The 15,000-nt window shown below is 37.4% G+C and overlaps 1 protein-coding gene and 1 long non-coding RNA gene across 2 annotated transcripts in view; both read right to left on the bottom strand.

The window, feature by feature from the left end:
• Positions 1–2,956: 2,956 nt before the first annotated feature.
• Positions 2,957–5,661, bottom strand: LOC144960690 (uncharacterized). Its single transcript, XR_013642925.1, has 2 exons — positions 5,475–5,661; positions 2,957–3,411 (listed from the first exon to the last, which is right to left on the bottom strand). It is a non-coding gene; the product is annotated as an uncharacterized LOC144960690 (long non-coding RNA).
• A 6,571-nt stretch (positions 5,662–12,232) lies between these two features.
• Positions 12,233–15,000, bottom strand: part of LOC144960691 (uncharacterized) — an 11,257-nt gene continuing 8,489 nt past the window's right edge. Inside the window, exon 4 of the mRNA XM_078893974.1 lies at positions 12,233–12,357. Within this exon, the coding sequence (XP_078750100.1) occupies positions 12,245–12,357 (113 nt within the window). The 3' untranslated portion in view covers positions 12,233–12,244. The remainder of the gene's footprint in view (positions 12,358–15,000) is intronic.

Below are 15,000 nucleotides of genomic sequence, written 5' to 3' on the forward strand. Positions count from 1 at the left end.
CAGTCCATGGTTCACTCCCTCTGGTCTCCACTACCAACAGTCCATGGTTCACTCCCCTCTGGTCTCCACTCCCAACAGTCTTTGGCTCATTCCCCTCTGGTCTCAACTCCCAACAGTCTTTGGTTCACTCCCCTCTGGTCTCCTCTCCCAACAGTCTTTGGTTCACTCCCCTCTGGTCTTCACTCCCAACAGTCCTTGATTCACTCCATACTGGTCTTCACTCCCAACAGTCCTTGGTTCACTCCCCTCTGGTCTCCACTCCCAAAAGTCCTTGGTTCACTCCCCTCTGGTCTCCACTCCCAACAGTCCTTGGTTCACTCCCTCTGGTCTTCACTCCCAACAGTCCTTGGTTCACTCCCCTCTGGTCTCCACTCCCAACAGTCCTTGGTTCACTCCCCTCTGGTCTCAACTCCCAACAGTCATTGGTTCACTCCCCTCTGGTATCCACTCCCAATATTCCTTGGTTCACTCCCCTCTGGTATCCACTCCCAAGAGACCCTGGTTCACTCCCCACTGGTTTCTACTTCTAACAGTCATTGGTTAACTCCCCAATACTGCCTACTTTTCATATATTCCGACAGTTTCGGTAGGTTTCTGAAAAAAAGAACCTCCGCGGCAAAAACTATGCCTTTAAAGGGAACATATAATGAGAAGTTATCTCCCAACAGAAGGTGACAAGGTGGCCTCTGTGTATGACGAATTTTAGGATTGAAATGCTCTGAGTTCGAACCTGCTCTTAGAGGTACCTAGTTGAATCCTTGAAAAAGGCTCTTTGCTCACATTCTTTCACCTTACTCAGGTCTCAAATGAGCATCTGGCCATTGTCTCTGTGTTAAAAACATAATATAAAATAATATGCTTCATGCCTCGTTTTTCATGTTAGATGTTGCTTTTCGGCTTGAAACCCCCTGTAAAGCGCTTTGAGTACGTTTAGTAGATAAAGCTCGATATAAAAACTCAATTAAAGAAAAAAAAAATAGTCACTTCGATATAATACTTTACAAAGACGGTGATTCAGATTATTGATGCTATGTGTTTGTGCAAAATGCTCACAACACCCACCAACATACACATCTCTTTGCATCCGTGGACATAACAGACTGAGTGATGGAATTCATTATCACCAATATTCCGGCCTATAAACATTAACAAACAACTGAGTGACGTAAATTCCGTTCCTCTTACTGGCGCTTTGCCCTTAGTAAAAAATCTGACAACAGCCGAATATAGCGTACCAAGATGTACAAAACTCTTGAGTAGTCTTCAACGTTAATAGTCTTATTGATATAATTAAATTAGGAGAACTAATATGGCTGTCTGAAAACAGTAACACAGAGCTGAGTGACGTCAATTCCGTTCCTCTTATTGATGTTGTGGGCTTAGTAAATAATCTCACAAATCCGAATATAGCGCACCAACAACCAAAAGGCTTGTGTAATCAATATTTATAGTCTGATTGATAGAACTTAACGAGAACTACGCATAAAAATGGCTGGTAAAAAACAATAACAAAGAGCTGAGTGACGTCATTTCCGTTCCTTTTATTGGACACCTTAATATGACAATATATATATAATATATATATATATATTATATATATATATATATATATGTATATAATTATAGAACCAAAATCCGTGTAATAATGATATTGCTCAACATTTTGATAAAAAGGAGCTATTTATAAAATGTTTCATACAATTATTGTAATTATACTTGAAATGTTATATATATATACATATATGTGTGTGTGTGTGTGTTTGTGTGTGTGTGTGTGTGTGTGTTTAACTATTCAGTGAGTTAAGTCAAAGAGATACAAAGCTGTTAGACGCTGTAGACTTTAAAAAGTAATAAAACTAAAATAAATAGAACAGCTTCAAAAACGAAAGGCACAAAAATAAAATTAAGAAAAACAACAACAAAAAAAAAAAACAAAAAAAAAAAAATAAACGAAAAAAAAAAAATAAACGAAAAAAAAAACCGGAGCTTTGTTCAGCCAACAACAAATAGAACACGATTACGTTATTATAAAAATAACATGGATCGTCAGGGGAGAAATATTCCGTGAGTTCTTTCTGTTGAAAAAAAAATGGAATTTAAAAAAACTGGAAGTGTTTGCTATGTGTGAACGAATACCAAATAGAATTCAAAAGTCCTCACGTCACTTCCCTCGTTATGGTGCATGGTTACTGGTTCTAAACTATCGCAGCAATGACGGACGCCATTATCTCCATCACCGCCTAATGAAATACTTCTCCGAGGAGCATAAAAGTGTATCCAGAGGAGAAAATCATTAACAATCATAAACCATGGAAACTCTAGTGGAAAAAATTGATGATAATAATAATAATGATAATAATAATAATAATAACAATAATAATAATAATAATAATAATAATAATAATAATAATTAATAATAATAATAATAATAATAATAATAATAATAATAATAATAATAATAATAATAATAATAATAATAATAATAATAATAATAATAATAATAATAATAATAATAATAATAATAATAATAATAATAATAATAATAATAATAATAAATAATATAATAAATAATAATAATAATAATAATAATAATAATAATAATATAATAATAATAATAATAATAATAATAAAATAATAATAATAATAATATAATAATAATAATAATAATAATATAATAATAATATAATAATAATAATAATTAATAATAATAATAATAATAACCTTATGATTCAATATGTAACCTATTCATTGGTGATCCTCCAAGGCACCGGGGAGAAGGGAAGATCTCATTTCATGAATGTTGCTTCCCATTAAGACGAAAATGCTAGAATTAGAAATTGAGGAGAATGATGATGATGGCGACGACGATGATGAGGACAATGATGATGATGATGATGATGATGATGATGATGATGATGATGATGATGATGATGATGATGATGAGGACGATGAGGACGATGATGATGATGATGATGATGATGATGATGATGATGATGATGATGATGATGATGATGATGATGATGATGATGATGATGAGGACGATGATGATGATGTTGATGATGATGATGATGATGATGATGATGATGATGATGATGATGATGATGATGATGATGATGATGATGATGATGATGATGATGATAACGACAATGATAATAAATGTATGGACATTTCTGGTTTCACTTTCATCAAATTCAGTCTAAAGAGACTTCAGTAAGTATCCTGTGAATAAAGAGTAGTGATCACGATGATCCGCAGTTTCAACGTTCGTGTAATCCACAAGAGGCTTTACGATGTCCCCAGCTTTCAACGAGACGACAGAACTCACAGATGATTGGTCCTCGGAGCTCTTGCTGTTTGTCCAAAGGGTCGCAAATGTTTTCTCATTGGCCCTGAGATTGACCTGGATGCGATCTGTATGGAATATTTAGTAGAAAACGGGTTGTAATAAAATCAAAATGAGAACCTAGGGAGCCGGCACTGGTGTAAGATAAAGATCTGAAAAAGTGTGTATAAAAGCAAGAAAGAAAACTCAATGAAAAAAGCATCCACTATATCAGCCTTCCTTGACTGGGGATCCAGGCTCAGACCTTCTGATTACCGGTCAGCTGTGACACATTTAATTATCAGGAATGGTGTAATAGTGGCACATCTACACATTTATTGGGATCTTTTTCTCTCTTATGTTTTTCTTTTGCTTTGTCTGGAACATTTCGTACACACTTGTTCAAATCTCTGTAATATAATCGTGACATTGGTATGTATACATTGGTAGACTAGAACGTCTTGACGCGGCTCTTGAATTTTCAAAACTATAATTGATACGAAATTGACAAGGGTATCAAAACAAATCTTTGGTTATGTTCTTTAAGTTAATAATTTTAACCAAAGTCCAAAATCTGAAATCTAATTAGGGTTTTGCATTTTTAAGTCGAATCTTTGTTCACTACAAAACTTATACTTTCACTAACTCAAGCTCCAAATAGGTAGATACACAATTTCCAAATCTAAATATTGTTTTGATATTGCGCTTTCACTGATGCGAGTGAAAAAAGTCAAATGTTTTGAAATATAAACGTATGAGTTTTGATTTAGTAACATTGGAATTCATGGCGGAGTGAAGAAACAATAGGAGAGACAGACAGACAGATACACACACAGAGAGAGAGAGAGAGAGAGAGAGAGAGAGAGAGAGAGAGAGATATAGAGAGAGAGAGTGAGAGAGAGGGGGAGGGGAGAGACCGCCAGATAGATAGATAGAAGATAGGAGAAAGGTGAGTACCTGGCCATTAGCAGCTCTGTTTCTGTTTTTTAAAATGCATTTTCCCCTAACAAGCTTTATGTTTCATCCTAATTGTCAAATGTTGCGTTGGCTAGAAATCCCTTATAGAATGCTCTGAGCAAATGTTTCAGATATTGTGCTATTCAAATTGTCTAGTTTTTAGTTCCTTTTGAAAAAGAGGCACACTGACTGGTGCACATTTCATTCTACGTTAATTACAGTGGGGTTTTTTAATTGACATATTCCAGGTTTGAATAACCCCAAAGCATTGTAAGGTTTCGTCAAACTGTCTTTTGCCTTAGGTGCAAAATTTGATTGGTATAAGGTTTAACACTGTGCGTCCTTTGGCAGCTGAGTGATGGTGATATGAGTAGAAAAGGATAATCTAAAAATAAACCGTAGTTTACAGTGTGTTTGTTTTTAATCATTGAAACAATTCAGGTTTGAGTTACTCAAGAACAGCTGCAACGACATAAATCTGGTTTTCAACACATTATTTCAGATTTATGAAAGTTTGTTTTTTTCTGATATCTTATTTATTTGGGATCGTGTGTTTGTGGAATCGTCCGATTTACATCTCTCTTATTTTTGTCTTCCGGTGACGCATGTCTTTCACGGGGTTTCTAAACACTCTGATCTTCACATTTCCCCATAAGCGTCCCAAGATGATATCTTGAGAGTGACATGTTAAATGATAGAAACTTTCGAGGATTATGTCAGTAAAATCCAAAATAAATGACAATTTATGTCAAAATCAACCTTTTAACCGATGGCGTCATAGCTCAGCTACCGAAGGGCGCACAATGTTAAACCGTATATCATTCAAAACTTGATTACATTCTGCACATAAGGTAGAAAAAACGATTTGATGAAACCTTACAGAGCTCTCGAGTTATTCAAACTTGAAATGTGTCAACAATTTAAAAAAACACTGTAAATTGAAGCGCCCATTCGAATTAACTATTTTTTTTTATTTTGGAGAAATTGATGATGCGCGCTTAGTAAAAAAAAAATCTCACAACATTCGCCAGTCAGACATAACGTACCAATACCGAAACTAGGGGAGCTGTTAAACTTTTATAGTCTGATTAGTACAATTTAGTGAGAATTACTCATTAAATCGCTGGCTTAAATCAGTAACAAAGAGCTGAGTGACGTCAATTCCGTTCTATCTAATGAGAAAGGATGCCCGTACCGGTAGATGACCGAGTGGTCAGTACAAGGTGAAAAACGTAGAGTCCATCTTTTGGTGACGTAAACAGCCCATGTGTTGTGTTGTATGCTGAACCGATGTTGAGGATTTCCTTTGTGAAGATTACCGTCTTCTTCTTTTCAATTGTGCACGTGGATTTGTTGTAGCCAAAACTGAAAGCAGCTTTGGTCTTTTCTGGAATTAAAAAAAATAAAATAAATAAAACTCCCTTTAAATCTCTCCAAGGCGAATTTTTTCTTTAGTGTCTAATCCAAGGGGAGACTGGAATAACCTATGCGTCATCCGCAGAGCAGCGCCGCAAAGTGAGCTAGGGCGAGGTGACTTGCTCAAGGCCACACAGCGCAGCGACGGGTGCTTGAACTCTGGACCTTTCGGGTACGAAGCAAAGACCGTACCACTGAGCCACACTGTCCCTTCAATGTTTAGTTTGAATTTTTCCCCGTTTTTTAATGTTTAAATGAAACTGTTATAGAATTCATTTTTGTTTATTACAAATAGTCCACACTAAACCTAATTCAATGCAGCATAACAAACTGTTACATCACAATAGTTAGTTCTTATAGATATAACAACATCTTGGTTTATATTTTGAGATGTACAAAACATTCTGATGAAGTCAAATGTTCACTGTTTTGTAACCGACGTGCACTTATTTGCAGGTCTGATAACCCAAATTATTGTAACGGAAAAACTCTCAAACCTACGCAAATTATCATACATGACAACAATGTTTAAACGAGCCCAGGGTTGCGTCAGGTTGTCAGAACTGCAAATGAGTTCACGTCGATTGTACTGAATGTGACGAAATTCCAGTAGATTGAATGGAGAGCGGTTAACGTTATTTATTTATTTATTTATTTATTTATTTATTCATTTATTTATTTATTTGTAAGTGCGGCCATGACGCTCCCTTTCGGATCGAAAGGTCTTGGGTTGTTCGAGCCTCGGTAAGCGTAATGTTCAGTCCTTTGAAAAAGACTCTTTACTCACATTCGCTGAGAAACGAGTCGATTTTCTTTCTTGCTCTTAAAAAAAAACAAAAAAACAAAACATTCAGACCATATTGAGTTTAAATTCAATTGTATTCATCCAGTGCATTTCGACATATTGCAAAACAGGGAGGATATATCGTGACGTCACACATTATTCTTTCCTGGTTCAAAAATCCTTGGAAATGTGTATAGAACCAGCCTTCTGGGTAATAATAATAAACAGATTGTTTATTGAATCATAAGGTGGCATACGTATTATAGTAGCAGGATGTATAGTTCAGATCCTAATGATTACAGCACGTAAAAGAACGAGGAGGGATGATATTTATTAACGACCAGCATAAATTTAAACTAGAAAATATGATGCCATCACTCTGAAACCAGAAGATTAATTACACAAGGTATATTACAAGTCCTCTTGTTTTACACTTCCAATGCGTTTAGAACCAGTTCTTTGGCAACATATTATGTTCCCTATTGACATGGTCTGTCTCATGTATTTCATCTGGTTTAGGACCAGATGGCTTACCTTTATCCATAAAATCTTGAATCTCATTTAATTTTGTCCGGAGAGCTGCATTGAGTTCAAGTCCTGGAATTAGGGGGTAAAATTTGAAATAGATGACTGAACAATGGCAGAGAATATAATTATTTGACCAGAAATGAAGTGAGTATGAAAGCGCCAGAAGACAACAGAGAACAAAAACTTCACGGTGGCACGGGTGGTAGAGAGCTCATACAGTAGAGTCACGATCTCCGTGGCCAGGCGGAGTTGTACCTGTAGAGTCGCGGGTTCGAGCCCCCATCGCGTCTCGAAGTTTTTATTCGTTGTTGTCTTCGGCACTTTCCTACTCAATTAATTTCTTGTTATTATCAACGTAAGTGCCTGCTCTACTCACTTCTCTTAATTTTGTGAGCGATTGTCTCCAAGCGTTATTTTGTTGGGAATTTGGATGAAAAAAAAACAAAAAAAAACCATGAAATGATATCTAGAATATCAAGTTAATTTATTTCTTCCTTTTCTTTTCAATTAAAAAAAAATTATGTTTGTTTCTAACCAGTAAACCACCGCACTCTGATACGACTGGCAGTTTTTAAAATGGTGAAAGACCTTGTAGTGCAATTATCGATTGATTACAAAGGATCCTCATCTTGGTAAAAAACTTAAACCGGGGAACTCTCTGTAGCTGTTGCAAAGATCATCCATCAATTGTACCATTGTACTGCCCTGCCCCCCCCCCCCTGAATTCCGATTTCCAATATTGTGTGCTATAATCCATTCGTGCAAAGAGGCATCAAATGCCTTCCCAAAGTCGATAAGATTATGAAAAAATCTCCTTGATGTTGCATATCTTCTCAGCACGTTTTTGTCGAGATGGACCTGATGCATAAATGTCAAAATTTATGTTAAACTTGTAAAAAAATTTGGAATTAATGGTATTCAGTACAATATAATATAATATTCATTCTCTTCAATAAAATATACAAACATGTTATTCAGCACATTAAAATGTGATATTCATTCTCTTCAATAAAAGATAGAATCTCAACGCAAGTCTGGCTGTAAATTCAATATTCAACATCATAAATTCAATTAAGGTTCTACGACCAAATCCTATAGTAACATTTTTAATAAGTGGCGCGTGTTTTTCTTCGTTTTCTCAGCTGTCTCTCAATGCACAGCTGCAAAAGTTTGTATGAACCTCTGAATCGATTTGTCTAAAAATATTTTCCAACGATTGTAAAACAATAGGAAGGATTTGGCTTATAAAAGCTATATTGACATCGATAACTGGTAAGGATTTTAACTCAAAGATGGATTAAAGTATCAAAATTATGAGTTTTCCGCTTATCCATTTGCAGGAAATTCATTAAAATGGAAAGTTCGGTTTATTGAAAATTAAACAATATACTGTACATGCAGTATCTAATAATGAAGGAACGAATGACAATCCTTAACTATCAGAAATCTACAATTTATAACTATCATCTCAAATTTCTGATGAATACAAATGAAAGTGAACGCCTTTCAACATTATTTTGATTTCAAAATTTATAGAAATAGTTTGTGTTCACGCCCAAGAGGATTACATAGATTTACTGCAAACTGGTCAAAAGTAGAAATTCATCAATTTATGATACATTTTTTCCACAAATATGTGCACGTGTTCATCAACAACAACAACAACAACAACAACAACAACAACAACAACAACAACAACAGCAACATCAACAACAAGTTGTGGCTTTGTTGTTGGATGGTGTTGTTGTTGTAGTATTAGTAGTAGTTGTTGTTGTTGATGTTGTTGTTGTTGTTGTTGTTGTTTTTGTTGTTGTTGTTGTTGATGAACACGTGTACACATTTGCGGAAAATAGTCGTGGCATCACTCTATCCAATGAAATGTTTTCTTTATCCAGTTTGCGAAGGTTGGAGCATGCCTTTTCCCAGTCTTCCATTGTTATATCGTTTATTGCCTTGTCTGTGAGAGTAAATTTGGTGTTCCACCTCTCAGTATTTCCCATTACTTGGGTCCAAATGAGCTCGATTGGATTGCGCTCACAGTGATATAGGATAAATCGCGAAAGCCCGTGCCAAAACTCATTGATTACACAGCCTGCTTTGAAAACTGTTTCTGATTTGTTGTTTTTTACTAGGAGTGTATTTGGGCCTTTGATAAATAGAATATGTAGTGCTGTCTGATTTGAGCCATGAAATCATATATATTTATATAATTGTTGAATTTTGATCCTTGAGGTGATCTGGGCCACCGAATTTTAACGTTGTCCAATGCAATACGGCTTGGTGCTTCGAGGAAAATGGTTCTTTTGCACGTCATCAAAAAAAATCTGCATTGGCCCCAGAATGATAGTCTCTACCTTCCAGATAATGCAGAAAAGAAAAAAAGGATCGTATGAAATTCTTCTAAATACCCTTTATCTTCCCCACCTGCAAGAATATCAACGATCCTCTGCCCAGAACTCATGAGTCATTTTCTACCCGAATTATCAGACGTCAGATGTATATTTACGTTTACCAGTTCCAATATCGAGATCAAAGTGTCTTCGATCCTTTTCCTACCACGTTGTTCCACACTGGCGATCTCTCCATCGTTTTCGATAATCATCTTCTCGGGGTTGATTGTGAAATTTTAACTCCATAGCCGTCCTCTTTAATGGCTTATTGATAGATACAAGTAGATTTCTTTTCGCAGCGTTACGGGAGAGTCGTATCGTCTCGTATAGTTTAAAGGCGTATAATATGCTTTATAAGCCTTTAAATGCTCTGCGAAACTTTCTTGCAGAGATTTTATTCGGAGACAAGTATGACGTGAACTCATAATCAATAGCCGAACTACGTACGTGTCAGCTAGAGATTTTTTTTTTTTAAACGAATTAATTCATACCTTGTGGTGCGTAACCTGTTTACATTTTTACAGTGTAAAATCTCGAATTTTATGACAACGATTTTAAAGTAGATTTTATGGGTCTTTAAGATGTAGAAAACTTTTGATATATCATCAACGTGGTGCAAAATCTAGATTCAGTGAAGACAAAGTGATTCGAAGGCTGACACAAATTTTTACAACGTTTGATAAAATGACAGCTGAGAAAATTCAGAAAAACACGCGCCATTAATAAAAAAAAATCTGGCTCTAATTATCTCGACAACGCTTCTGGCAGGGCTGAGACCCTCATGATTTTCATGAAGATGTTCTTTCGCTACATGGTTCAGGAGGTCAAGTACTATTCTGATTAGTTTTGTCCAGAGTTAGTTTTCTTGGGGAGTGTGATGATCAAGGATTTAGTCCATTCTAATGGCCTCTAATTCTTGTGCCAATTTTAAAACTCTCGCATTTAAAAAGGGTAAAATCTACGGAAGGTGTCCAAATACCCATTTTGACACATCGTTGTCATCTGCATCACCAAGCAAAGATTTTAATGATCTCAGGGGTTGCGGAAAGTTTTTTTTTTTTTCTTTTTATGCTCATTTTAAAACTGGCAATGGTGAAGGTGGATTTGTTTAAAATGTTGTTGTTAATCATATTGGAATCAGGATTAACTTGGTGGTTGTAGAGATATTATGAGCTTTCTGTCCATCTAATATAAATTGCGTTGTTTTCTGTCTAAAGCTTCCATTTGCTGATGACGTCAATACTTGAAATCCTGGTTGTGTGATAGTTGGTGTTTAGTGTTTTAGAGTGCTGTGCTCTTTCTGGCAGCAGCTTCTAATGATGCTTACACTACTATGCTATAACGATCGACCAAATCTGTAAAATCTTACCGGCACTCGTGCACAGTCGCAAACCCACCCTGAAGTCCATTCGCTATAGGTGGTTTGTAGATGTTATGCAAACAGAGCTCACCTACATCTACGGAAATTCTATTCACCCCATTGCAGTCCGTTGCGCTCTCAATGACCCTTACCTTTGATGGCTATTTAGCGTAAAGTCCAGCCCCCCCCCCCCTCCTGAGTCTCGAAGTGTCCTCTTGTTGTACCACCGTATAGCCTAGGAACTGAAATCGAGAATATTGCGCGTCTGTATAAAGATGGGTCTCATGTAGTAGGAAGATATCAACGGCCAGTAGCTTTGACAAAAGCTCACTTCTTACCATACTCTTGCTCTCGATATTGAGGGTTAATATATGCACCAGGTCGCTAACCCTCGTTTCGCATTTTCCAGATAATGATGTAATGGGACGTTCGCTGGCGACACGAACGCGGTTGTATTTGGCTAGGCGGCTGACCGCATCGCCATTGATGCATCTGAATATTGGGCATGAAATCATTAGAACATAATAGTATGGCCCTGGATGGCCCAGGCCGTGCGGGCACCAAATTGGATCTCCTTAGTCACATATCGGGCGTGCCAGTCAAGTGGCTCGCTATAGGATTGACACTCGGGATGGTCTCGTGACGGTCAACCGAGATTTACTCTTTTGCCCCCGATATGCCTCGTTATATGACGCGTTTAGGTCGGTGATCCACGAGGGAGTTTTCTGTCTGTTCTCTTTTGTCATCTCGTTTTCCAATGGCATGGCATTGTTCATCTATCCATTGTTCTTGGGCACTTCTTTTATATTTCCCGTGCAAGGTTGTTGTGCCATTCTCATTGAACATTCCCATTCAAATCCAGAAACCCTTCTACTACTAAGAACTTTACGATTTCGATATTGGGGAAGCCTGGGGGGGGGGGATATTGGACAAATATCAAGACTGAGGGAGGTGGGGTAATCAATGGAATTTATGCCAGGCTTCAGGAATGGCAATCGGCTAATGAAAGGCCACGCAGGACTGCTGCAAACGTGCATCGACGGGGTTTGAGGGAGGCAGCAGACTGTCCCCACTGTCAGGGAACGCCAGAGACAGCAGACGACATAATCATGCACTGCCCTGTGACGACATTGACGGGAGGTTTCCAGGCTGTCCTCAACTGCGGGGACGCATCTAAAGACTGGCTGGAGACATCCAGTGTGGATATGTAGCTATATCCTACTATTATTATTGATGTATAGGCTGTTCGATTCTTTTAACACTCGATAAAATGATTGAAGCACAAAAGTAACGCCCCCTAATATTTATATTCTTTGGTCATTTTTAAAAATATCCTCACCGCGTTTGATTATCTGGGGTTCGATACACAGTAGCGAAAGACCATATTTTTATGAATGATTTTTACTGTCTTGTATTTTTCTTTCTAACTTTGCTTGAGGTTCTTACACACTTTTTCAAGTCTTTATCTTACACCAGTGCCTGCTCCATCACTTGTCATTTTGGTTTTTTGTCTTACCGCTTTGAACAGAATCGCTAAGTCGTTGAATACTCTGGTTTGCTTGGTTTTCCAGCTCTTCGACTCTTGAGGAAACTTTGAAAACTGAAGAAAAAGAAAGAAGTACCATAACAAATGAGACCTGTTGCTTATGAACTGTGTTATATGTGTCATATCGTCTCAGAACGGTGTTATGTCGGACTAAATGGAATAATATCATTTCTTACACTGCAAAAACTCTGAGATCATTTCCATTCCAAATTCAATTTTCAGCTCGTTGTGTTAATTGGCACGACATAAATAAATCGAGATGAAACAATCGTATATTATTCTACTCCTATCACTGGAAAACCCTATCATTTCTTAGTAAATACGTAATCTTTGCATAATGCTTGAAAACGTTCAACAAAATTTAATGCAACGATTGCAGAATATTGGTTCGAAATAATATGTAAAAGACAGTTGATTGACAATCATACATATTTTGCGTGGGCATGAATACAAATCCAAGCATATGGAGAAAAACACAAATTATGGTGAATAGAAGTTATACAATAGGTCAGGAATTATGTAATAATCTTACACGGAGGGGAGGAATAAACGTATTCTTTCTTTCTTTGTAATTATTATACTCGTTAATTTTTATCGTGCTAAAAATACATAATCGACAGGTCGAAGTGTTATTTGGCACGATAAAAGTAGCTCGTTTAATACATGAAAAGAAATGAAAGAATCTTACATTCATCCCCAACTCATATCTGCAAATTCCATTTACAGTGTCTTATCCCTTCAGAATATAATACCATGTAAAGATGATGGGTTACAAATTAGGATGGGCCTGATGCATTGAAATAAAGCTATTATTGTTTATAATGGGGTCCGATAGCACTGTTGGTAGAGCACTCCATTCTTACGGAAAGTGACTGAGTTTAATCCCGGAAAAGGACGAATTGTTTTTTTTTTCTGTTTTGTTTTGTTATCTTATAGGGTTTATTTTTCTGACGAATCCCCGTGTTCACTTAGGAACGATTGGATAACAGTGTCTGATATATCTGGAGGAAAGTACTCCGAGATAGACTAGCATCCTATTCATGTGGTAGTAAAAAGAGCCATTTTCTGTTTCGCGTTGTAGAGACCGTGATAAACACCGTCCTCAAGGGCCTTGTGGCTTTGAAATATTTCTCCTCTCCAACTGCATGTTTCACTTGGTCTTTCCCATTTCTCTTGCTGTTGATCGTTCACTTACTGCCGCTCGTGGAGGCTGTTGTTTGGTGCACTTTAATTCATTCTGTATTTGATGTGTGGCTTTGTAGTCTTCTTGTAGGGCATTCGCTTTTAGATCGTAAGGTCCAGGATTCAAGCCTCGCTCAGAACATAGTCGAGTCCTTGGAAAAGACTCTTTACTCACATTCTCTCATCGTACTCAGGTGTTGTGTAAAATGAATACTTGGCCGTTTCTGTTAGAAGATATGTTGTAATATCGCCCAACAGGCGTCATGTCTTTTTCTATATATTACGTGTTCCTGTTGGTGACTCTTTCTTAAGCGCTTTGATCACGTTAGTTTAGTTTTTGCTCTGTATTAAAACTCAAAATCTCCAGATTTCCTACTAATTCCCATTGTTTAGCATAGCCTCGTTAGAGGTGTGTCCCCCGACGTGTACATATTTTCAGGTCTAGTGACCGAACGTGATTAAAGGCCTGATTTGACATCATTAGAATGGACAATCTTTTATTTTGTTTTGAGAGTATTTCCAGTTTTTCTGTTTTACGATACCCGCCGACACCCGACAAAACCCGAAAAAGTTATGGGAAATGGACACCACCGGGGAGTGAACTTGGGACTACCGGAGGAGGATATTAGAGAGAAATGAACATGGGTCCATGGGAGAACGACACTAGTGGAAATTGAAGCCGGACTATGGAAGGTTGGCACCATAAGTAAAGGAACCTGAGACAATAGGAGGTGGGTAGTAGTATATAGGGAATGAACATGGGACTATGGGAAGTTGATACCATTGTAGAGTGAAGCCAGAAATATGGGAATTGGACATCATTGTGGAGTGATCCCAGAAAGTAGTTGTTTCAGAAACCTACACAAACCTGCCGAAACCTTTCAAAGTTATTTGACGTGAACAGCAGTTGGGATTGAACCAGGGATTCGGGGAAGTGGACACCAGTGGGGAGTGAACTTGGGATAACCAGAGGAAGATATCAGAGAGAAATAAACCTGGGACTATGCGAGATGGAACCCAGTGGGAATTGAGGCCGGACTATAGGATGTTGGCATCTGAGGGAAATGAACCTGACAATATAAAAGGTTGGTCCCTATGGGGAATGAACCTGGTACCGTAAGAGGTATATACCGATTGGGGGTGAGGCCAGGAATATGAGAGGTTGACATCAGTTACAGTGATCACAGAAGGCTACTTATTTTTTTTTTCGAAACATACAGAAAACGTCTATTTATGGGGAATGGACAGCAGTGGGGAGTGAACTATGGACTAAGGGATGATGATGTCAGAGGGAAATTAACCTGATATTATGGGAGAACGATACCAGTGGGAATTGAAGTCGAACTATGGAAGGTTGGCACAACAGGAGAATGGACCTGGGATGATAGGAAGTTGGCACCAGTGGGGAATGAACAGAGACTACGGGAGGTAGATGCCTGTGGAGAGTGAAACGGAGAGAGAATATCGGATTTGGACATCAATACGGAGTGCAACGTAAGGAGACCTTCATGTTTT

This window comes from Berghia stephanieae, chromosome 15, assembly GCF_034508935.2.
Source record: "Berghia stephanieae isolate SIO BIC M18660-M18661 chromosome 15, UCSD_Bste_1.3, whole genome shotgun sequence".
Taxonomy (NCBI): Eukaryota; Metazoa; Mollusca; class Gastropoda; order Nudibranchia; family Aeolidiidae; genus Berghia; species Berghia stephanieae.